General features: G+C 44.5%; 1 protein-coding gene across 2 annotated transcripts in view; it reads left to right on the top strand.

The window, feature by feature from the left end:
- Positions 1-25,219, top strand: part of LOC144753676 (membrane cofactor protein-like) — a 419,797-nt gene that overhangs the window by 141,355 nt on the left and 253,223 nt on the right. For both annotated transcript variants that reach the window (XM_078641280.1, XM_078641279.1), the window contains exon 6: positions 9,919-10,101. In XM_078641280.1, coding sequence (XP_078497406.1) covers positions 9,919-10,101 — 183 coding nt within the window. The remainder of the gene's footprint in view (positions 1-9,918; positions 10,102-25,219) is intronic.

Raw genomic sequence — 25,219 nt, 5'->3', positions numbered from 1 at the left:
TAGCATAGCAGTTGACACCAGAACTGTTTTCAAATTGAAAACCAACAACATCTTCAACAGAATCCTTTTTGTTTCTGCTGTGACCCTGCTACAGCACAGGCATTGTCCCCAGCAGTAATTCTGCAATGCCGCTAAGAATAGCTGTGGTGCCTACTGGACTCACTCACCCCCGCGGCGCCCCACGCCGTTATTTGCTGGGCGGCAACTTGCTAGACATCACTTTCGTGCCATCTAGATTTCAGCGCATTCTGCTGCCTTGGAACTATTCGCACAACAGACCGCTACTGACAACAATATTTCATTATTGGTGCTGTCAATTTCAATAAATCTATTGGATAATTCAAAAGAAATTGCCACGGTCTCTTCGTTGTTTAAATGTTTTTACTGTTTTTGTTTTGTTGTATATATTTATATGTTATTAAAGTTTTATATTCCTACTACTTTGTTGGAGTGCTATATATTTTTAATGTGACACATAATTGTAAAAACTTTGATGTACAAAGAGTCATTCCTGGAATCTTCCGCTTCAGGCTCTGTCCCCTCCCCAATCACAATACAGGATAGTTTTCAGATAGTAGGAACACGTGTGGTGTGACGGATCTCATCGGGTGTGGGCCTTGATCTACTATAACTCCTTTGAAGAGGGGTGATTCTTTACAGCTGGGGCCATAAACTACATCTGCAGGGCTAGCTGATAGCCTGGACAATCGGACACAGAGGAAGAGGAGTGTCAGAGGGTGCGGTAGTGAATAGGGCGAAAGGGAGGTGTCGGGCGGGCACAGTGTGATTCTCAGGGAAGAGCAGCGCAGATGGGGGGAGGTTTATTGCCCATGCATAAGACAGAGAGCGGGGGTGACCAGTGCCTGGGGAAGATGCTTGCGAGGGTGAGGAGCCATGCTACGAATCGACAGCGTGCAGAGAGTGGGTCTGGTCAAGACATCTAAAATGGCTGCCGTGCACGACAAAAGTGTGGCATTTCAAAAAAGGCAAGATGGCGCAGACAATGTTTTTCAACACTTCCTCATTTCCTTCGAATCGAACGTTAACAGACGTTGGGGCATATTACCAAAGTTAAGCGATATTTATCGCTAACGATGCTTACCAACGAATTTTTTACCGCTAAGCATCATCAGAAATTATCGAAGATAAACCTTGCTATTATCAAGGTTTATCACAAATGCGATAATAAACGGCCGCAATGCATGAATATCGCTAAAAACTCAGCGATATTCATACATTACCGAGCTAATGCTCTTAGCCATGTTATCCACCTCCCATTGGATAACATGGCTAAGAACTGCTCAGGGCAGGTGTTACTTTTTGGAGATATTCGCGCTTAGCGCGAATATCTCCAAAAGTTGGTAATAGGAGATAGATATCTTGCATGTTGTAATGCAAGTTATTGTGGTATATGGAACTCATACCATAATCTCTCAGGAAAGCAGAAACTGATCCTTTTGGGACCGCCTAAAAAGGCCTAGGGGGTGAGGAGTACTCTACTTTGCCCCCTTTTCACGTTCCGAACTATTTTATTTTACTCTCTTCTGTAATTACACAAAATAGCAGCGATAAGATGCATCGGAGACACACAGTGAGAGAAAGGAGGCCGGAGATGAAGAAGAGATGTCAAATACACATTGGAGATAATATAGTGGCAGAAGGGAAGTAAATATGAGTAAACTTACCATGTAACATAAAAATGTTGCACTCTATACTATAAGTCTCATTTTATACTACAATCACTTCGCTACAACCTCATAAATTAAAAATAAAAATGAATAATGTCTCAAACAATTTTTGATTTCTAAATATACATTTATTCTTCAGAATTTTCTAAATTTGAAAGAACTAGTAACATGTCCTCATCAGCAATGTCCTCATGAAAAGTCTCCAATAATGATTCTTGTAACTCTATGGTCTCCAAACACTCGATAAATTCGCCATCAAGAGATTGATCAAAAAAATCATTCAAGTCATCTCCTCCTTCTGACAATATTTCATTATTGGTGCTGTCAATTTCAATCAATGTAGTGGAATCATTCAAGTCATCTCCTCGTGACAATATTTCATTATTGGTGCTCTCAATTTCAATCAATGTAGTGGAATCATTCAAGTCATCTCCTCCTTGTGACAATATTTCATTATTGGTGCTGTCCATTTCAATCAATCTAATGGAATCATACAAGTCATCTCCTCCTTGTGACAATATTTCATTATTGCTGCTCTCAATTTCAATCAACGTAGTGGAATCATTCAAGTCATCTCCTTGTGACAATATTTCATTCTTGGTGCTGTCCATTTCAATCAATCTAATGGAATCATACAAGTCATGTCCTCCTTGTGACAATATTTCATTATTGGTGCTCTCAATTTCAATCAATGTAGTGGACAATTCAAAAGAAATTGCCACGGTCTCTTCATTGTGAGCCATTTTATTTTGAAATTGCTTGCTGTAAATTGCAGAAAAAAATAATCACTTTCATTTATCGTTTTTAGTAATACATAATATAAAACTAACGTTATCAAGTATTTAGTATAACAGAAGGACTGCAAATAAATAACAGAAAACATTTTTCAAATTATCTTCAAGTGTACAACATAGTTCCCCTTACAAATTAACAACTCACCTTTTTAAAAGTAGGAAAGGTGTTAGTACTGTGTAAATCAAACACCAGAAATTCACCACCAAAAATTCCTCACAAATGTACCTCAGACAGTAGTATCACAAAATGGCTGTGGTTTCCTCTCATTTGACATATATACATAACCAATTAACTTTCATCACACACAAATACAAACCAAAGTAACATTTTAATTGGTTCTAAATTTCAACACTTTCAAATGTGTTTTCCCCATGCAATTTTCCATAGGACATTTACATACGTCTACAGCCTGAATGGCTGAACGGAATTACACCAAACTTGGCAAAATGGTACATCAAACCTAAGAGGTCAGGAAGGATCTACTATGCCCCCTTATGGTCATTTCCCCCTTCGCTTTGACCTCCTCTTGTCTCTCAATCCTACCGAGAGACAAGATGGCGGCCGCTACGGACTGTTTGGAATGTTGACAGACGCCGGAGAACCAATCAGCTTCGCAAAGCTCCGTAACGCGAAAAGTACGCGAAGCGGAGCGCTGTTACAGATATATATCTTTTTTTGAACGTTAATTTCTCAAAATCCACTGGAGCACATATATTGAGACCTAGCAAAGGCACATCGGGCTACCAGTCCCTAATATTTTACCAAGTTTCGTGCAAATCCATTCAGCCGTTCGATTATTATTATTATTTTTTTTTTTTGCCCCGCGGGGCCCTTTTAAAACCTCCACATCAAACCTAGGGGGTCAGCGAGGATCTACTATGCCCCCTTATGGTCATTTGCCCCTTCGCTTTGGCCTCCTCTTGTCTCTCGATCCTACCGAGAGACAAGATGGCGGCCGCTACGGACTGTTTGGAATGTTGACAGACGCCAGAGAACCAATCAGCTTCGCTTCACAAAGCTCCGTTGCGCGAAAAGTACGCGTCCTGGGCCGCTGCCCGGTCCGCTGTTACAGATATATATCTTTTTTTAAACGTTAATTTCTCAAAATCCACTGGAGCACATATATTGAAACCTACAAAAGGCACATCGGGCTACCAGTCCCTACAATTTTGCCAAGTTTCGTGCAAATCCATTCAGCCGTTCGGGCTAAAAGTGAGGCCAACCGCCCTATGGAAAACTCAATGTTAAAAACACGTTTTGGGACCCCCCTTTTTTCTCGGCCCCCCCTTGACGAACCCCCCCCCAAATTTTCAAGGGCTGCTCAGAAACAAAATGTGCCATTTTCCTGAAAATTTCAGCCAATTCCGTCCACAAACGCCAAAGTTATTAGACATAGAATTTTCAAAAATCCCATAGAGAAAAAATCCTAACTATATATACCTACTGGCGACCGCATCACAACACTTTGACCCAGATAAGGAAGACATGTCACTCCAGGGTGGAAGAAATTCAATTTAATTCAACTAGTCACATTGGACAGGACGCGTTTCGGCTGTAGCAAACAGCCTTTGTCAGGTGACAAAGGCCGTTAGCTACAGCGAAAATGTGTCCTGTCCAGGGTGACTTGTTGAATTAAATTGAATTTCTTCCACCATGAAGTGCTGTGTCTTCCTCACCTGGGATGAAGTGTTGTGGTTTTAAAAAGGGCTGTGGTAGCGCTTTCAAAGAGTTCCACCAGCATTTTGGAAGCCAGCCGCAGTAACCGCGAAGAGTGAAGTAATATATATGCGTGTGTGTACATTTGGTGTGTGTGTATGTGTGTGTGAGTGGGTGTGTGGGTGTGTGTGTAGATACATATATTTGTTTATATTTATATATATATAGATTTATATATATATATATGTGTGTGTGTGTGAGTGTACATTTATTGAAGGGTTTAAGGGTGGGGTATACAATGGTATTTTTAGGCTTTAGGGCAAGGTAAGGGTGTTGGCTGGAAAGGGTGCTTAATAGGGTTTAGGGGTAAGTAAGGGTATTGGATTGGAATGCTGTTTTCTGGCTTAGGGTTGGGTAAAGGAATTGGGTTGCCTGTGTATTTTTAGGGCTTAGGGGTGAGTAAAAATATTGGGTTGTAATGGTGCATTTGGGTTGGGTAAGGGTATGGGGGAATAGGGTGTTTTTAGAGTTTATGGGGAGGGTATTGGTATTGGATTGTAAGTGTATTTTTTAGGGTTATGGCGAGGTTAGGGCTATAGGTGGTATAGGGATTTTGGGGGTTCATGGTGAGTAGAGGTATAGGGGTGTAACGATATCTTAGGGATGGGGTGGGTAGGGGCATAGGGTGTTAAGGGTAATTAATGTAGGGGGATTCCCAAAATAAAATAATTATTTTATTAAAATGATGGGTCTGCGTGGGCTCCCCACTCCCAGGTTTCTTGCCTTCCTTGTTAAAAAATGGCCCGGGTGATGGAGTCCCTGGGGCCAAAATCAGCCCAGGAAAGGGGACATGTGTCTCTCTTCTGCACAAAATGTGCGGGGCAAGGGGATGTTGTCCCCGGGCCAATATCGTCCTGAAATGAGGGCCACATGCCCCCACCCACATTGTGATAAGTCTGGGCCCAGTGGATGGAGTCCCTGGGTCCAAAATCAACCCAGGAGGTTGACGATGTGCCCTTCATCCACTTTTTTATAATGCTGGGCCATGGGTATCGGGTCCCTGAAGCCAAAATCGACCTGGGAATGCATCCCCCTCCCTTTAAGAGTATAACCGCCTGGGTCCTGGCCCGCCGAGGGAGGGGGGGCTAGAAAAAAACCACTGGAGAATGTGCTTGTTTTAAAAAACAATTCTGCGGATTCTCAGCAAATTCATGGCAATAATAAAAAAAAAGGGTTTTGGCCCCAGTGTCCTCGTGGAATGCCACCACCAGGCTTAGGGGTCAGGGTATTCCTACCCTGGCCCTTGTTTTTTTTAATGTTTATCATGGGGCTCGGGCCAAGTCCCATGTCCCAAGATGTCTGCCAACACTTCCTAGTTGAAGTGGTGGCTGCCAATGACATATTACCATGAGATCTGTCGGATCCGCGGACCCTAGAAATGCATAAATCTTTTTTTATATACTTAAAAACTCCAGAATAGATTTACACTAAATTACAAAAAGCACTCTTTCTGGTCCGAGATCTAGCTTTCTACCAAATTTGGTGTGATTCCGGTCAGCGGTTTGGGGTGTAGTTGGGTAGAAGAACCCCTTTGGAAATGACATGGGGACGTTTTGGGACTCCCCTTTTTCTTTGCCTCCCACTTTGCGAATCACCTCGAAACCTTCCAGACAGCAGCTGATTTGACAGGGGCACTAGTTTTGAAATTTTCGTGAAGTTTCATCAAACATGGCCGAATTTATTTGCAGAACAATAAACACTTTTCCAATTGGAACTAGGTCCTAATTGTAACTACTGGCAACCACCACTAGGTAATATATATGTATATTTTTCTTACCTTATTTCGATATATACATATTTCAATTACCGTATTTATACTTAACTGCATGGTAAAGGTAGATATATGGTAAATTAATGCGTTGTAAAAGATGTATTTTAAAGGCATGCTTGATGAAAGCAAGCATTGTAACGTTGTTAACCGTTGTAGGAAAAGACTGATCCCAAAACTATTAATGCCTGTTGGAAGACCCCTATATCTGGGTACTGTTGGAATGTTATACATAGCAAAACTTTTCACTGAGTGTTGGTTCAAATGCCAAGTCTTTTGCATGTTCATTCAATCCAAATAGCTCATATTAAAGGCCAGAAGAGCTACTTTGCAGGAAAGCAACTTGAATTTCAGTGCTACCTTAGATGTAAAATGCCCTTCTTTCAGTGGATTGTCCACTTAATCTTGCCAAGCTTTGCTTACCTCCTTTGAAACATTGGTGCCAAGGTGATCAGAAGCACGAACTGCAGTGCAGCTACAACACTCTTGCTACATCATGCTGAGGTGGCATCGGAGGAAGTCGATCAATATCCTGCAACGATCATCATGTAAAATTTATTAAAGCAATGTGTTTGAGGCCGGAGATGAGCTTGGTGCTTTTTGGTAGGATGGTATTCAATAAATCAATAGATGATGGTACTCAATGGGTACTGCTCAGACAGTGCAAGTTTGGTCACAGAAGGGCTTTTTAAAAGTAAAACGAATTAATTGCCCTCTAATATCTTACAGTCAGAGCCCACTTATAGGGCTTGCTGGCGAGAATGATGTCTGATGGCCCGATTCACAGAACTAACTTAAGACAAAATTCTAAACTTACTACCATTTTGGTATTCACAGAAGGCACTTACTCATTTTGGTATTCACAGAAGGCACTTGGGGCCATATGTATCAAGCTAATTAGCATTCGCAAAGGCCGAAATTCTGCGAATTTTGGCCTTCGCGAATGCTAATTAGATAAATGGTATGTATCAAACATGTTTGATGCAAAATAAGGAATTGCAAAATTTGCTATTCCTTATTTTGCGATTGCGCTTAAGGAATCGCAAATTTTGCGATTCCTTAAATGCAATGTATCAAACAAAAAATATTCAAAAATTGCCATTAAGGATTCGCAAATTACCACCAACTTCTAGTTGGTGGTAAGTTGCGAATTCTTTTCAAACAGCTTTTTTACAAAAAAACACAGGTGCCATATGACGCCCATACATGCCCTTAGGGCATGTATGGGCGTCATATGCCCCCAAATGTCTTTTTCAGGGGTGCAGCAGGGTGTTCTTGAGACACCCCTGCACCCTTGAAAAAATTCCTAATTTGCGATTAGCAAATTGCTAATCGCAAATTGCACTTTCATTCCTATGGTCCTCCTGGCCCATGGAAATGAATGGGTAATTTGCGATTAGCAATTTGCTAATCGCAAATTAGGAATGCTAAGGAATCGCTATTGAAAAGCGATTTTGTACATACATACCGTTTTGCATTTCCTAAATAGCGATTCCTTAAAATTCGCTATTTAGGAAATGCAAAATAGTTTGATGATACATATGGCCCTTACTCATTTCGGTATTCACAGAAGTTAGGAGTCCTAACTTTAGGACTCCTAAATGCCTTCTGTGAATACTGAAAGTCTTAAAGTTAGGATTTCAGATTAAGACTTGTGTATAGTGGCTGTGGGTGTTCATCCATCGAGAGTTCACATTTTACATGGAAAGTAGCATTTACAAAGGGTACAGAGTTAGAAATAGAAAATGAAGCATGGACATCAGAGTGAGGTATCACACCACTTTTTATACCGCCCCAGTCACACCAGCACATCAGAATTGCAACACTCTTCCTACAAGGAAAGGGACTATTACAAGGCACAGAAAATACCCCACTATTGATAACTAACCACCAAAGCCATGTAACAAAATTGTTTATATCCTGTATATCACTAGTTCGATACAACTAGGTCGGATTAACCTTTCTACCTTCCAAAATTGGTAAACTGAGCACCACTGGGTGTGGTAATGATATCCCTTGCGTACAGGATTGGACTGGGAACAAAAGCAGGCCTGGCAAATGTGGTCAGACCAGCCCGTACTGCATGTAGCAAGCAAGAGCAGCAACCAAGATTGACCACTTCAAAAGGGACTGTGGGGTTCTTCCCCGTGGAAAGTATTGAAAACAAATTGGAAATATGGGAAGCTTCACAGTTTATTTTTCATTATAGAACCTTGCTCAATCATTGAATGGGTGGCTGGAGATTGAAGACAGGGCTACATGGTTACAGTTATGGAATTTTGGATGGTGAGAAAAGGGTAGATGAAATAATTCAAGAATGCATGACAACGAATAAAGACTTTTAGTTATGTGGAGTAATTGGTCTCAATGCACTGACCTAGGGTGGGTGATCCGGTTTTTATTTTAGCTTGTGCATTAACACATTACCCTCCCCAAACTACTACTACCAATCCTTATGAAACATGCGCAGAATGTATTTAACACAGAGCTTCGATTTAGCACTTCAAAGAATTAAACACAAAGAAATATATTGTATATTGTTGTGAAACTAGATGATCTTGCATCAATCCGAGCTTCACTTTATTACCTTGTGCGATCCTAGGCAATTACTTTTTTAGAGTGCGTCCTTTCCTTCTTCATCACATTAGAGCACCTTGAAATACATCAGTTACATGTATGCTGCATAAAAGCTAAAAACTATAATGTTACTCTATCTTTAGTAAAACCCTAGTCCAGCGGTTCTTAACCTTTTGACCTCTCAGGACCTCCACTGAATCAGTACAGGAATCCAAGGACCCCCACTGAGCCAATATTAAAAACTGGGGCCACCCAGCAGAAGCAATTTCTATAATTTGAACCTCAAAACAATGCACAAAATTATAGAAACAAGAATATATCAGACAAATTCTCAAATATTGAAATATGTTGTTTAATTCATAACCAAACATTTACTTGTATATACTTTATAATTTAGCATTTTAATTATAATAATATTACATTTTGTAAAACTGTTGTGGTTCTCCTGAGTTGGCCTTGCAGACCTCCCCCATAGGTGCTCAGACCACAGGTTGTGAACCACTGCCCTGGGCTACATAAAGAGGTCATAGACAGCAGGCTTACCTCTTGTTTCACTAATAGTATCCTCATCTAGGATGTGGTGGTGGGGGCGTAAATGTTCCAAGGTTCATTACTGGAATCTGTCACGCCTAACAATTGTCACTCACGGCAATGGTATCATTTCATACACTAAATTGAAATGCAAAGATCACATTATAAATAAATACACTGTGTGGAATTCTGAAAAGTGCTTTCGTATATGTAATGGGTTCTCTGAGCCAAGCAACAGCCAAAATGACCTGAAGGCCAGTGATGCGGCAGGCAGGAAACATGTTTGTGTGGTCTCTAGCAACCAAATCTGCCCCCACCAACAGTTATACCGGTCCCCATTCTGCAAGCTCACCAGGAAAATGCCCTGTGACTGTCATTACATTGAGGTAGTATTACAATGCAGTCGTTACAACGACCGCGTTGTTAGTATGCAATGCATTTACATCACAAGTCATTACAAAGATCGGCTGTAGGGGGCGCTGAGGTATTGGCAATGAATTCTAACACATTCCCTACTGTTGTGCAAACTGGAGTAGGAATAGTAAATAATACTATTCCTAAATCAAGCGTGCACCCTACTGCAAGTCATTGGAATGACTTGCGATGTAAATGCATTGTGTACTAACAACGCAGGCGTTGTAACAACCGCGTTGTAACAGCACGTGATGTAATACATCGCGTTGTAATGTGCTATATTCATTGGGCCTATATTTGTCTTTAAAGCCTCAAAAGACAATCTTGTTTGCTTTGTCCGATGTAGGAAACGGCAGCATTGATATTATTTTTATTAGGTTTTGTTATACTAGAAAACTAACGCCTCAATTTTGCAATTCTCTTTTTCAGCTGTGATTTGTGCGCCACCACCAAATAGTCCCAACGCAGTTAACAGCAGGATGGAGGAGGATGCTGATTTTACTTATTTGTCAAGTGTAACATATCATTGCACAGTAGGCGTCCTCGATGGAGAGGCGTCGATCTACTGCACTCACCATGGAAACTGGAGTGGGCCAGCCCCTGAATGCATAGGTGACCAATCTTTGTTCTCTAGCGCCTACTTTGAGCAAAGTCTTTGACTAATTTGAGGCCCTGATTTTCGAGCAGGAGACTAAGGGGCATATTATCAAGCACGGCTTTAGCGGTCGTTTTCTGCTGCTAAAGCGGCGATAATTTTAACGCCCGTCCTTGATAATATGCCCCTAAATTCCCATCCTTTAGTGTGCAAACAGAAGCCTGCACATGCATCAAAATTCCGTGCTGTGCGATAATTTCCACACTTCCACTGCTTTCGTCTGAAAGATTTCGGCTGGCCAAACCTGTCTATCAAGGGAAAAGGCGCCCAGTAGAAAGACGTATTAAATGTGGTGCCTTGAATATCGATTTGCATAGCATGTTTTATTTCCAAGTGAAAAACGTGAACTGAGGGAATTTATCGGTCCCGGGAAATGCCTCACCCAGGCTAGTAGTATTTACTGGTGGCAACAAATTCCTCACCCTTTTCTGACCTGCTTAGTATTGGAGTCTAATCAGTGATACTTCTAAAGAGTTACATAATTCACCAGTACTACGGTCCTTTCTTAGCTGCCAGATTAAGGGTCACTCGATCTGCATGTGTTCTGTTTAATTTATATTTGTATGTATTGACGTGCAATAGCATTCCAGTAGGACACTGTGTACATATTAAACCAACAGTAACTAGGGACAGGACCCAATCATTGACACATCACCACCTACTTGTTATACTGGGTCTGACAAGTCATGGGAGATGTGATTGGGAGCTCTACAGAGCAGAGCATAGGGTGAAGTGAAGGAGAAACAGTAGGACTCCCAGGGCGGCCAGCAGATTATAATTCCAAAATCTCTCTCAGATGCATTTTTGATTCACATGTGGGTGAGTGCATGTGTGCGCAGACGTCTATGTGTGGACCCGCACATATGTGTATGTGAGTGTGCCGGGACAGGACACTGGCATATTGTTGGAAATTCTTGGTATTTTAGGGCCATTCATGATGGTGCCCATCCCAAGCAAACCATTGGCCTTGATATATTGTTGGTAATGCTTTGCCTGTTGGGGTCATTCATGTCTTAAGGGCAGGGACATCTAAAGGATTTTGGGGGCCCAGAGCCAAACATATTTTGGGGGCCCCTGTTTAAAACAGCATTGAATTTATGATCCAATTTGAGCCTGTTTCTCACACAGTTTCCGCTTCCTCGGCTGCGTTAGTGATCCAATTTGCATCATAGGCATTAGCCTATATATTCCCGATGTAAATGGACGCACGCAGCTGAAAGCAGTAGCATTTAGTGTTTCCCTGTCCTGCTACTAGGTATTTAATATTTTTTAAATGGTATATGTGTGGCTGAATTAATCTGTGCTTCTTAACAATTTCTCCGACCTACGCGCACTTGTACTTTACTTGATTCTGCTTGCCCACACCTCCTTAGCTGCTCCGATTCGCATCTCGTTTTTCCTCCAGTCCTAGTCCACTGCGGCTGATACGCCGATTGTGCAGAGGCCTGGGGCTACAATCGGGCTCCGCACTTCCGCCCGCGCAGTTTCCGCTCCCTCAGCTGCGTAAGCGATCCAGTTTGCATCATAGGCATTAGCCTATATATTTTCGATGTAAATGGATGTGCGCAGCTGACAGCGGTAGGATTTAGTGTTTCCTGCCCTGCTACAAGGTTTTTAATACTTTTAAAATTGTATATGTGTGGTTGAATTACTTTGTGCTTTTTAACAATTTCTATGACCTGCGCGCACTTGCACTTTACTTGGTTCTGCTTGGCTACACCTCCTTAGCTGCTTCGATTCCCATCTCGCTTTTCCTCCAGTCTTGGTCCGCCATGGCTGATACGCCGATTGTGCAAAGGGCTGGGGCTACTATCGGGCTCCTCACTTCCGCCCGCCAACGCATGTTCCACTTTCTCAGCTGCGTTAGCGATCCAGTTTGCTTCATGGGCATTATCCTATATATTCTCAATGCAAACGGACGCGTGTAGCAGGCGTGCCACTGGTGTGCCGAAAGCGAGCCAAAGGAAAGCCCATCTGTGCCCGGAGGCGTTCATCCCCGGCCATACTGCCCAGTTCCCCTCCAGTGAGTTTCTTGCACTATATTACAATTGGGAACAAGCATTGGCATAGCCAATAGGTCTCGCTTGTGGGACCTTATAAGTATTTAGTTTTGCAGCACAATATCCTTGGTGCTGTGACTTTCAGTGTTTGAAAGTGAACTCTACAGTTCTGGGTGGGCAGCTCTGAAAATTACGAACAGGGTACATAAACACATGAATACCAATGGTGTGACTAAACGTACACGCCAACAACCCTTTGGCTGCAAGGGTGCACCCCGGAATTAACAGATGTAAGATGTGAATAGAGCACCCTCCTCAAGTACTATACCCAATTATGCTCAAACAGTGATGCTCACAAAACACTAGACCCGTTTTTTCACTGCTGAAAATCTAAAATAATTCCCACAAGCATAGACTATTAGAGAGCGAAAGGGAGAAAGAAAGCGAGCCAGTAAGACAAATTGGGAGAGTAAACAAACGATGCGCGCTCTGTGCTGGGTGAGGGGAAGGGCCATTAGCCTGTAAGAACTCTGGGCGAGATCAAAGGAAGGGTGGTAGGGACATTGGCGAGCGAGGGGTGAGGGGGTGCAGCCTGGTGAGCTGAAGTGACAGCAGAGAAAACACAGATGCAAGATTTACAAAAGCCAAACATTATAACAATCTGGGAATACTCGTTCTCGAGTGCGTTGCAGCTATCACGGACTGCATTTGTGCTGAAAGAACTGTTCTACTATTGTTACACATAACACATGATTTACAAATATATCTGTATATTGTACATTGGTGGGCCACTTGCGAGATCAAAAGATGCTTTAAAGACGAGCAGCGAAATTGATTTATGCCCGGTTTCAGTAACATTCAGCTATTGCAGACACGAAAGTTAAAGTGTGGCTTTATATACAGACACAACATTGGTGGGCCACTTGCGAGATCAAAAGATGCTTTAAAGACGAGCAGCGAAATTGATTTATGCCCGGTTTCAGTAACATTCAGCTATTGCACCACTTAGGTGACAGGATAAAACAAGCAACACACCAAGCAGATGAGCACAAAGTAAAAGCGGCGCTGTTATTTAATAAAGGCCTAAGGGCATGTTGTGTCAGAGGTGGGAGGTGTCTGGAAGCGGCACTGTTACTAAATAAATCAAGGAGCACAGGCATGCTGTGACGGAGGTGTGAGAGGTCTGGCAGATAGTCTTCCACATAGAAGCCAGCAGGCATACAGAAGCGCGCCCTCGCTGTGCACCGTCAGACAGGTTGTAAAAGTAACTGCAGCCAATTCCTGCCCCATTGAAATGTAGTTTCCGGCATTACACTTGCTATGTGAAATTCCTAAAATGACTCCTGGTTGCGTAATTGAGGATCGTTTGCCTAAAACACGGGAACGGCTACCGATCAGAACGCTAGTGGCGGTTGTTCGAGGCACTTGTGTTCTTGCACTTCTAGAGCAACAATTCGTCTTGGTATCCAGAATGCACACAGTGACTCCTTCACTTTGTAAAAAGACCAGAAAGGCAGAATGGTTGAACGTTAATCATCTATTCTGAGTGCTAAATACTGTACTTCAATTTTGCTTAATTTTCTAACATTTTGCATAATTACGCAAAATGAAATTCTGTGAATTTCGCACACCTATTTGACATTACAGAATCATCCGCTTATGATTTCCGTGTCACTCCTGAGACCGAAAACCGTCATCACTCCTTTAACTGATGCATTTTGCTCCATAAGTGCGGGGAGCAGGGGCCAAGCAGCAGCGCGCAGGTGCTCACAACAGCCAGGTGGGTATAAACTGTCCATCTGTGATGGGAAAAAACGGAGGCCTTGTATTGGTTGAGGTCATTTGTCTCGGGATTCTCTGGGGAAAACTGCCCAGCTGCCCGTTGGCTGAACGATTAAAGATACTAGATACGATAGTGGCCTTTTTACTCGGCACCTGTGCTTCTCCGTGAGCCGCCACTAGGCGCGAGGCAGCGCTGGTGGGCGCGAGAAGCGACCGGGTCGGTGGGCGCGAGCAGGCTCCTCGGAGCAGGCTTCTGTATGTGCCGCACTCGTTGCGAGTGTGAGCGACGCCACATCTGGGTTCAGTGGGTCTAACTGAAGCTTGAGAAAACTTTTACAAAAGTCGAAACGACTAGCATTGCCTCGGCTCTTCATAAATCCCCCTTTGATAAGGAAATCAAGCACAGAACCTTAAACAATCCTTAACAATGGACGCCAAATTCACATTATGGGATTGCATAATCAAGCTAAATAGGCACAGAACGAATGCCTGTGGGAGAGGCCAGCTAACGCCTAGCCGATTAAAACTTCAAAAGTTGAAGTAGAATTAAACAGATTTCTGAATGTATAAAGCGCTAAACGGATTGCACATGCCTTGTATCGCCTAACACACAAGTATAAGGGAACACAAGTTAAAGCTGCACGGATAAGAAATATCTGCTAATGTGTCAAAAGGCACCTTTGAATTCGGGAGGGCCCGTATTACATACATTGTGGGTCAGCGTTTTTAATCGGCCGATGTTGGGTTCCATGGGGAATCTTGTTATGACAGAACAGCACATTAAGAGTTTTGATTCCTCTCAGGCATGCTGTGACGGAGGTGTGAGAGGTCTGGCAGGGAACAGATGGCCTGGCCATGAAGCAGGGGGCGGGGCAGCGCTGGGGAAGCCTGTGGGAGGGTGATTGATGCCTTTGATGTAGGGAGGGAGGAGAGCCTTTTGCGAGCCTGGCAAAATTCACATTATGGGATTACATAATCAAGCTAAATAGGCAGAGAACGAATGCCTGTGGGAGAGGCCAGCTAACGCTTAGCCGATTAAAACTTCAAAAGTTGAAATAGAATTAAACAGATTTCTGAATGTATAAAGCGCTAAACGGATTGCCCATGCCTTGTACCACCTAACACACAAGTATAATGGAACACAAGTTAAAGCTGCACGGATAAGAAATATCTGCTAATGTGTCAAAAGGCACCTTTGAATTCGGGAGGGCCCGTATTACATACATTGTGGGTCCGCGTTTTTAATCGGCCGATGTTGGGTTCCATGGGGAATCTTGTTATGACAGAACAGCACATTAAGAGTTTTGCTTCCTCTCAGGCATGCTGTGACGGAGGTGTGAGAGGTCTGGCAGGGAACAGATGGCCTGGCCATGAAGCAGGGGGCGGGGCAGCGCTGGGGGAGCCTGTGGGAGGGTGATTGATGCCTTTGATGTGGGGAGGGAGGAGAGCCTTTTGCGAGCCTTGTGCAGGAGTAATGAACAGATGTCCGTGAGGTGTGGGAGGAGTGCCTGATGCGCGTGCTTGTTTGTTCACGTGATTCACGTGAACTGAAAGAAAACCGCGGCTGAAAGCCCTTTGGTTTGACGAGGATTTTGCCGACTTGAATTCTCGCTCCGCTCGATGCGCTTGCGCGCATCGATAGGTCGCGAGACCTAAAAACTGCTTAGCAATGGCGGCTACCATTATGTCAGTGTACAGCGGCTGGTCCGAGTTTGAAGGTAGACTTTCGATGCAAAAAGTGCAACTGGTCTCTCCTCCAGCCCAGGAAACTCGCTCCCAAGATCCTCCCATGCAACAATAAGTGTAAAAACAATAGGAAAACAAAAGACTTAAAGGCCACCCTTTTAAATTGTTGCTCTATGCAAAAGCATGAACCACACATTTATGGCCTACTTTCAGATGAACAGCCTGAGCTTTTATTTCTCACTGAGACCTGGCTGTCTGAAGCCTCCAACCCTACTATCACCTCGGCCATGCATACAGGTTATAAAATCCTTAGGAGGGACCGACCGAGTAGGAAGGGGGGCGGTGTCGCCATAATTTACAATCAAAAACTGGACTGCTCTCCCATTCCGATGGAAAACATTGAGGGTGCAGAGTCCTTAGGCTTCGATTGTACCTTATCCCCCATCATAGCATAGCTGTTTTTCTGATTTACCTACCTCCAAGTGCAATTGGATTGGATACAGCCACCACCTCTCTTGTCTTAAAATACAACAACTCCCTTATTCTGGGAGATTTCAATAAACATATAGACAAAGGAAAAGACCCTCAAAACATTTCCTTGTTGGAGATGCTGCAGGCCTGCAACATGTTTCCATCTATTTCTTTGGCCACCCATGAGCAGGGCCGTACCCTCGACCAAATCTTTCACAACGTTGTCATATTAGTAAGCCTACCTCTTCCCATAGTCTGGTCTGAACACCTCCTATTAAAATTTGTCATTCCTAACTCTGCCACAGTCCTTCGGGCTAACGCAGGGCAGAGGGTCCCTAATTATAGGACGTTCCATAAAATATCCATATCGATGTTAGCAGACACCCTCGGTCATTCCTCACTGGAGCTGTCTGGATGCCCCAACTCGGACGCCCTATCAATAGATTCATGGCTCCAAACCAACATTAATACAGCGGTATCGGTTGTTTCCGGCTCCTCAAAGAGTCCGGACCCACCAGTTCTATGGTTTAACGATTCCCTCAGATCTAGCAAAAGAAATTGTAGAAAAAGGGAATGGAAATTATGTGTATATCGTATCTACCTGAGGACAGGAAGGTGTATAAAGGCAACTTAAAAGCTCATTACATTCGTGTGAAGGCAGCCATGAAAAACTTCTTTCAAACCAAGATAGAAAATGCCCTAAAAAAAAATTAAGGAAATCTTTAGCATAGTTAAATCCTTTCCCACCCTGAAAGCCGGCACAAAGGAAGGGTCATGCACGGAAGAATGGTCTAAGCCAGGGGTACTCATAGTACGGCTCGCGGGCCGGTGGCGGCCCGCCAAGCCTTAATTTGCGGCCCGCTTACCTCGTAGCCATAGGAGCCCTACATGGCTAAAGTTTAAAGTTAAACAGGGAAGATGGCCGCAGGCGCGTACGTTGTGAATACGTATTGAATACCTATTCACAACGTTTGCTCCTGCGGCCATCTTCTTTGCTTGTGCTTGCCTCGGATTGGATTAGGCCTCTGTGATGCCACACCCGGCACCCGGCGCGAAGCACAGGCCCTTTAAAAGTCAGCTGTAACTAGCACTTTTACAGCTGACTTTTAAAGGACCTGTTTAGAAGCTTCCTGTGTCCGTGATGACGACGTCCTCGGAGCTCGCAGCCCCCAGCCCCGGAGAATATTTGACTTCCTTTCAGCCCAGGAGAATCTTCACTGACGTCCTTGCAGCCCCGGAGAATCCTCACTGCATCCGGAAAGCCTCCAGTTTACCAGCAGGTAAGTGTAACTGAGGGTATATGTCATTTATACCTTTTGTAATTTTTGTCTACCTTTTGTCATCTATGTGCCCTGGTCCTGGCTGGGGTGCCGCCGTCCTCCTCTGAAGCTGCCCCCCCTCTCTCCCCCTTGTGTGATCTCTCCGGGCTGCGGCTGCTTCTCGAATTTCTGCAGCCGAGCCCCAAGCTGTAATTGTGTTAAAATCCCAGCGGTGCTGTTTTGTTGTAGGGGGCAGGGGTCAGGGGTATGAGATGTATGTTTGCGGGGGATTATTTATGTTGAGAACATGCAAACGCCCTTTGACAAATTTACCGACATTTGCATTTACGATAGCATATTTACAATGAGTACGATGCCATCCTCGAGGGTTTGTGGTTGCAAGTACTATGAAGTGCACCTTATTGTTTGTTGACTGCTTTGCCACACAACCCCGTTAACCCTGTGTGTGGCGAGGACAGTACTTGTTCTTAGTGCACATATATCGCAAAAGGCTATTGAATGTGGGAAAGGAGCCTGTCTCTGATGGACAGAGTCTCTTTGAAGTGATCTTAATTGGCGAAAATTCATTTTAAATAACTTTCTTTTGGAGTGGTAGCTGTGGAAACACTTGGGAAATGGTGTTTCTTGGGAGACAGTAGTGCCTAGTATCAGATTTACTTATTTAGTGATTCAGCCAGAGCATATAGCGTCCTTCTAAGTTTTAAACGAAAATGTCAATGCTTATTTGACCTGGCTAGACTTTTCTTTGACCTGGGACCTGCTGGCTGTACATGGATCTCTACAAAACTCACTGGGTCAAGTCATTGGGTAACCAGTCACCTACTGAAAAATAGGATACTTAAAAGCCAAAGGAAAACATCCTCGGGACTACTTTTTGTGGGATTCATTTCCTGTTGTTCATTTCCGCCGTCCCGCCCTTTTACATCACAGAATTTACTAATTCACACCCCCCTATTCCCCTTCAGCATGTTAGCTTCCATGTTCTTCCAAGGCGTGAGTCCTTCTTGCTGGCTTAAATATACATTAATGACCCTTATAGATACCCATTCATGACTACAATGGCCATAAGCCTAGGTATTACTTTGTTTATCTATTTGAGTGACTCTTTAATCCTTTTCATTGGATTAACATGGGTCCATTGAACTCTGGTTCTCCAACCTTTGTAATTGCAGTTTTGGCGCTAGTTCCTTCTGTTGTCCCAGAAATTCAGGGCTCCGGGCTGCGGCTGTTTCTCGAATTTCTGCAGCCGAGCCCCAAGCTCTAATTATGTTAAAGTCCCAGCTGCGCTGTTTGTTGTAGGGGGCAGGGGGCACGGGGCACGGGTTAGAGATGTACGTTTTTGGGGGATTATTTTTGTTGAGAAGTGGCAGCACATTTAAATTGAGAATTTAGCAATTTTGCTTATTCTACAAAACAAACTTTTTAAAAAGTGGCAGCCTATTTGTTCATGGTTAATTCACAATATTGAACTAAGTATCTTGCTCTTCTGAATATTGTTTGGAGGGCCCTTAAACGTGCAATGATCTGTACTACTTGTGGAATGTTTCAAGGCTCCCACAAATTGAACTGGAAACAAGGGCCATGTTGATTGATGATGTACGAGAGGATAGAAGGATTTACTTGAAGGGCCTTTAAAAAAGGGTTTTAATTCTTTAAACTGTGATGTCTTACCTTGGCCTCAATCACACGTTTCACATCCCAATGATAGTGCTGCCAGGGTGGTTTCTGATTCTCCTCTCTGCCTTGCACCCTTCTCTCTCTCTGCCTTGCACCCTTCTACCTCTCTGCCTTGCACCCTTCTCACTCTCTGCCTTACACCCTTCTCCCTCTCTGCCCTGCACCCTTCTCCCTCTCTGCCCTGCACCCTCTCTGCCTTGCACCCATCTCCCTCTCTGCCTTGCACCCTTCTCCCTCTCTGCCTTCCACCCTTCTCCCTCTCTGCCTTGCACCCTTCTCCCTCTCTGCCTTGCACCCTTCTCCCTCTCTGCCCTGCACCCTTCTCCTTCTCTGCCTTGCACCCTTCTCCCTCTCTGCCCTGCACACTTCTCTTTCTCTGCCCTGCACCCTTCTCCCTCTCTGCCTTGCATCCTTCTCCCTCTCTGCCCTGCACCCTTCTCCCTCTCTGCCTTGCACCCTCTCTGCCCTGCACCCTCTCTGCCCTGCACCCTTCTCCCTCTCTGCCTTGCACCCTTCTCCCTTTCCCCGTGTACCCGTCTCCACCTCCGCCTCAGAGTACAGCAGTGCATGCTATCTAATAAACTCTAATAAAAAGAAAATACTGTAGGCTTGATGCTTAGGTTATGATTGTTGTTATGTAATAATAGGTGACGTCGTATGGGCTCCTTCCATATGTTTTCTACTCTGTATGCTTGTCCTGTGTGCATGCCGGGTCTGGTGGCGCAGTGGACTAATGCGTCCACTGCAGGGGCCCGTGTTCTACCTCCTTCTCACAGGTTCAAATCCTGGCAGGCCTTTCACCCATCTGAGGTCGATAAAATGAGTTGGGTAGCAATAAACATCTGTTATTCAGTGCCAAGATACCTATGGGTGAACTTGTGGTTGCATATTTGTGTGTGTGCATGCCATTTATTTCAAATCCCTATTGAGTGACACATTTAATGCATAAACCACTGGCTTTAGGAAAGCCTCCTGTTTTTCATGTACAGGTTTACCCATTACTTTGTGTATTTAAACAAACCATTACTTTGGTGTTGCTCACAGATCTGTTGCGAGAAGTGGTATTGGTCCATCGGTCGTGACGTGGTGTCTGTCCAGTGGTCGTGACGCACTGTGGGTCAATCGGTCGTGGGACGTGGTGGTCCATTGGTCGTGTCGGTCCATCGTCGTTGGGCAGTGTTGGTTCATTGGTCATCCGGTGGAAAATCTGATTCCTGGTTTTTGTTACTTGTTGCTTAGTAACAAACTAGCTGTAGAGCTCCGGAATGGCCTACAGTCCAGTTTCCAAGCCTTGCAAACGACCCAGATCGATACAGAGCGAACGCAGGATCTTCCAGGAAGCATGGGAAGAAGACTACTTGTTTGTACAATGTCCAAAAGAAAAAGCCACCTGTTTGCTTTGCAAAGAGAAAGTAAATGTTCTTAAGCGGTATAACCTGGAACGGCACTACAAAACGCGCCACTCTGGATACACTGCAAACTTCTCACTGAACTCAAAACTGCGTTCTGCAAAAGTGGCATAGTTGAAGCAAGCTCTTCTTTCCCAGCAGAAGATCTTCCATTGCCAGATGAAGGAATCTGAGGCTGTCTTTCAAAATATGCTACTTGCTTGCCAAACATAAAAAAACATTCTCAGATGCAGAGCTGGTGAAGCAATGTTTCCTTCCAGCAGCCGAAATTTTATTTGACAACTACACTAATAAAGCCAGCATTTTAAAGGAAATCGGTGAATTGCAGCTATCGGATTCCACGTGTGCACGCAGAATAGAGGCAATGGGACAAAACGTCCAGGAGCAGGTGATCAAAGCAGTGAGAGAGTCACCGTTCTTCAGCATTGCCATTGATGAGTCCACAGACATAGGCGATGTGGCCCAGTTATTAGTTTGGGTGAGGTATCTGGACCAATCGCTTCATCCCAAAGAAGAGCTCCTGTGTCTTCTACCACTGCAAGGGCACACAAGAGGAGAAGATGTACTGGACAGTATGTGAACTACTTTAAAACAAATGACATACCACTGAACACTCTTGTCAGCATAACAACGGATGGGGCTCCTGCCATGGTAGGCCATGACAGAGGCTTCGTATCTATGCTTAAAAAGAAGCTCATAGGACAGACTGTGATAGACTACCAATGCATTATTCACCAGGAAGTGTTGTGTGCTAAATTAAAGCATGGAGAACTGAATAATGTCCTAAAAGGTGCTGTGAAAATTGTTAATTTTATCCGTGCCAAAGCTCTGAACCATAGACTTTTTAAAGCAATGCTTCAGGAATCTGAAGCGGAACAAACAGACGTCTTGATGCACACCGACGTGCGTTGGCTAAGCAAAGGGAAGGTTCTGGAGCGGTTCATCGCATTGCTTCCTGAAATTGTACGCTTTGTGAACAGTAGAGACCAATCGTTCCCAGAACTAACAAATGTGAAATGGCTTGTTATGCTCCATTTTCTTTCAGATCTTTTCACACATTTTAATGCTCTTAATTTGACCCTTCAAGGTAAACAACAGCTTGTGTGCTCCCTCATGAATGGTATTTATGCTTTTGAAAGTAAGCTTGTGCTATTCAAAGAAAAACTGGATGATAGTGACTTCACCCACTTTCCAAAACTGTTAGCTGTGATGCAGAGGTTTCCAGATGCCCAAAAAATTCTGGCAAACCTTGACCCTGGTGCATGTCTTGAGGAAATTTCTGGGGAGATCAAACGACGATTTTCGCAATTCAGAGCCCTCACCCCTCTTTTCAGACTGGGTGAAAACCCCTGGATGGTGAGTGCACGGAATCTTGATGTTGTTGCCCTTATTGGCATGGAAAGGGCTCAAGCAGAACTAGAGCTCATTGACATGCAGCACAATTCAGCCCTCGAAGCATCTTTTTTGGGGCAAGCACCAGAAGAATTCTGGAAAATTGTGCCCTGTGACCAGTTTCCTCTTCTTTTTACAGTGGCCCAGAAGGTACTTTGTATGTTTGGGTCAACATATGCTTGCGAATGTTCATTTTCCACAATGGGACTGTTGAAGAGCAAACTTAGAAATAAACTTACAGACATACATCTGGAGCAGCTCTTAAGGCTTGACGTTTCCAACTTGGTACCAGATTACAGAAAACTAATTGGTGACATGAAATGTTAAATAAGTTTGTAGTGTTTGTCTTTAACATATCTATTTTTGGGACTCTGAAGCCTGTGCTGCACTGGGCATGTGCTGAATATCCGGTTGCTGCAAATTGCCATTCAATCACACTTAAGATTGCTCTTGTCTGCTGATAAAAAAATATTATAAACATGTGCTGCATGTAGTTACATCTGCTTTGGAAATACAGCATTGTCTAGTAATATTTTGAAACTGCAGTGATTTTTTTTAACCCCCTCTAACCCCGCCCCCACATGACCCCGCCCCCACATGACCCCGCCCCCACCTGTGCGGCCCTCGGCCGCAAACCACACTGTAAATTCGGCCCCCGAGAGAAAGTTTGTGAGTACCCATGGTCTAAGCAAATACCTCAATTATTATTATTATTATTATTATTATTATGGAGTCTTATATAGCGCGTAGTTACCCTAGGGCATCCCAGCGCTCGTACATAACTCAGGGGCAGAGGGGTGAAAAGACAACCTTAGGCGGGGAATAAATGAGTCTTAAGCAACTTTCGGAATTGCATAATGCTGGTTTCTGTCCGTAAAATCATGGGCAACGCATTCTATAACTTAGACACATTCACAGAGAATCTTCTTCCGCCCGTCCGGGCTCTTTTTACTCTGGCCACTTGAACCAGGGATTTGTGGTCAGAGCGTAATGCTCTAGTAGCCTTATAGGGGAGCACCAAGTTCTCCAGGATGGGAGGACCTCTCCCTCTCAGGATTTTGTGGGCTGTACAAAGGGATTTAAATGTTATCCTCTCCCGCACAGGGAGCCAATGCAAAGCTCTTAGTGCTGGTTCTGCTGACTGTCTCCTGGACACATTCAGCAGCAGCCTTGCTGCTGCGTTCTGCACCAGCTGAAGTTTGTTGAGGGTTGCCTCCGGCGCGCCCAGAAAAAGCGCATTGCTGTAGTCTAACCTCGAAACAATCAGCCCCTGGATAAGGAGTTTCCTAGAGGTCGCCGGGAGCAGAGTTAGTATCTTGCGGGCTGATCGCAGCAAAGCGAAGCAGACTCCAGCAGTTTTCTTTGCATGGGTCTTCAAAGACAGATCTTGTTCAAGCCACACGCCTAAGCTTTTGATCTCTTTTTTGGGAGTTGGAGAGTCGCCAAGGCAACTCGGCCAGCTACCTGGCGGCATAGAAGGCCCCGAATGTCCTAATAACATCAACTCTGTTTTGGAGCCATTCAATTTTAATGCTGAGTTGCCCATCCAAGCATAGACCTTTGACAAGCAGGAGTGCAAGCGGTCCGGGTGATCTCCCAATTGGGAGAGGGCCACTACCAACTGGGTATCATCAGCATAGCTGATAATTTTGATACCCAGTGGCGCCACCACATCCTCTAATGGTGCCATATAAACATTAAACAATGTGGGGCTCAGGGAAGAACCCTGAGGCACACCACATTGCAGGGGGATGGGGGCAGATTGTGCACTCCCTTCCCAAACTTGGTAAGCTCGCTGATGGAGAAACGACGCGAGCCACTTTAGGGCCAATCCCGTTAGGCCCACCTCTGACAGTCGTTGGAGTAGCACCTGATGGTTCACAGTGTCAAAAGCCGCACTGAGGTCCAGGAGGATCACTGCCACTGATCCTCCTGAATCCAAAATGCTCCTGGCTTCTTCCACGACTGCCAGAAGGGCGGTATCAGTGCCTTGGCCCGGCCTGAATCCCGTTTGGGAAGTCCGCAACATGCCATTAGACTCAAGAAAGTGTGACAATTGCCTATTAACCAGTTTCTCCGCAATCTTACCAAACCCGGGTAGCAAGGAGATCGGTCTGAAATTTGCCAGGTCCGATGAATCTAGACCGGGCTTTTTCAGGAGGGCCTTTACGACCGCTTTTTTCCAGCTCGGTGGAACCAACCCCTGTGCAAAGGATGCATTGATAAGATCTGTTACTGGTTCCACAATGGTGGTTGTTTTCTCCTTAAGGTATCTCATCGGGACCGGATCTCTCGGTGAACCACTCTTCATAGCCCCAAGAACCTTACGGACTTCATCAGAGGTCACTGAGCTAAAGGCATCGAGCTTAATCTGAGCATCGTATCGCTGTTCACCTAAATCTACTTGCTGAACTGGTGGTAGGGAGCTTACGATGTTTTCTACTTTCCTATGAAAGTAGTTAGCCAGTTCCGTGCATTTCTTTTGGGGGCTCTCATGGTTCACTGGCGGTTCCGGAGTTTTCAACAGGTCTCTGAAGACTTTAAACGACTCTCTAGAGGAATTAGCCGAGTTGCCAATCCTCTCCTCGTAGAACTTGGCTTTGGCATCCCGGATAGCGGCTTTGTATCCTCTCATTGCCGTACGATATTCAATCCGGGTTGCCTCCCCCCAATCCTTTCTCCAAATCCTCTCTAGCCTTTTGCATCCTTTCCTGAGAGTTCTCAGCCTTTGGGAATACCAGGGGGCTGATCCCACTCTTTTTTCCCTCTTTGGCATTTTCTCTTTCAGAAGAATAGCATCTAGGGACCTATTTAGCCAATTTTCCAAATTTATATCAGCAATGAGTGGATCCAGCACCGGGAGCGGGCGAGTATCATCTAAATTAGCGATCCAGCGCTCTACTGGTAACCTGGACCAAGCCCTGTCAACCAGGTAAGTCGAAGGGATTGTTGCATCCGTTACGTCGGACTGCCACTTAAAAGGAACCAGAAGATGGTCCGACCACGGTAGAGCTAAAGGAGCCGAAGCTTCGATCCTGTCCATATTTGAAAAGACTGGATCCAATAGGTGACCCTTACGATGCGTTGCCCCTGAGTTAATTAGATTCATATCAAAGGCTCTCAGATCTCCTACCAGGTCACCAGCAAGTGTGTCCGCCGCATCATCAAAATGGAGATTAAAATCTCCAAGTGCCACAAAATTGGCAGTCGATGATGCTAGAAGCGTGACAGTTTCCATCAGTGAACTGGCAAAATTGCCTACACACCCCGGAGGGCGATACACTAAAAGGCCTGAGATAGAGGTCGTGGCTGACAGCCGTAGAGAGAATTGACAGCTCTCACAGACAAGCACCCCTCCCTCCTGGGCTCTACAGGCCA

The sequence above is a fragment of the Lissotriton helveticus genome, chromosome 5_1, assembly GCF_964261635.1.
Source record: "Lissotriton helveticus chromosome 5_1, aLisHel1.1, whole genome shotgun sequence".
Taxonomy (NCBI): domain Eukaryota; kingdom Metazoa; phylum Chordata; class Amphibia; order Caudata; family Salamandridae; genus Lissotriton; species Lissotriton helveticus.
The sequence above is the reverse complement of the archived record's forward strand: the minus strand, read 5'-3'. Positions and strand labels throughout refer to the sequence as shown.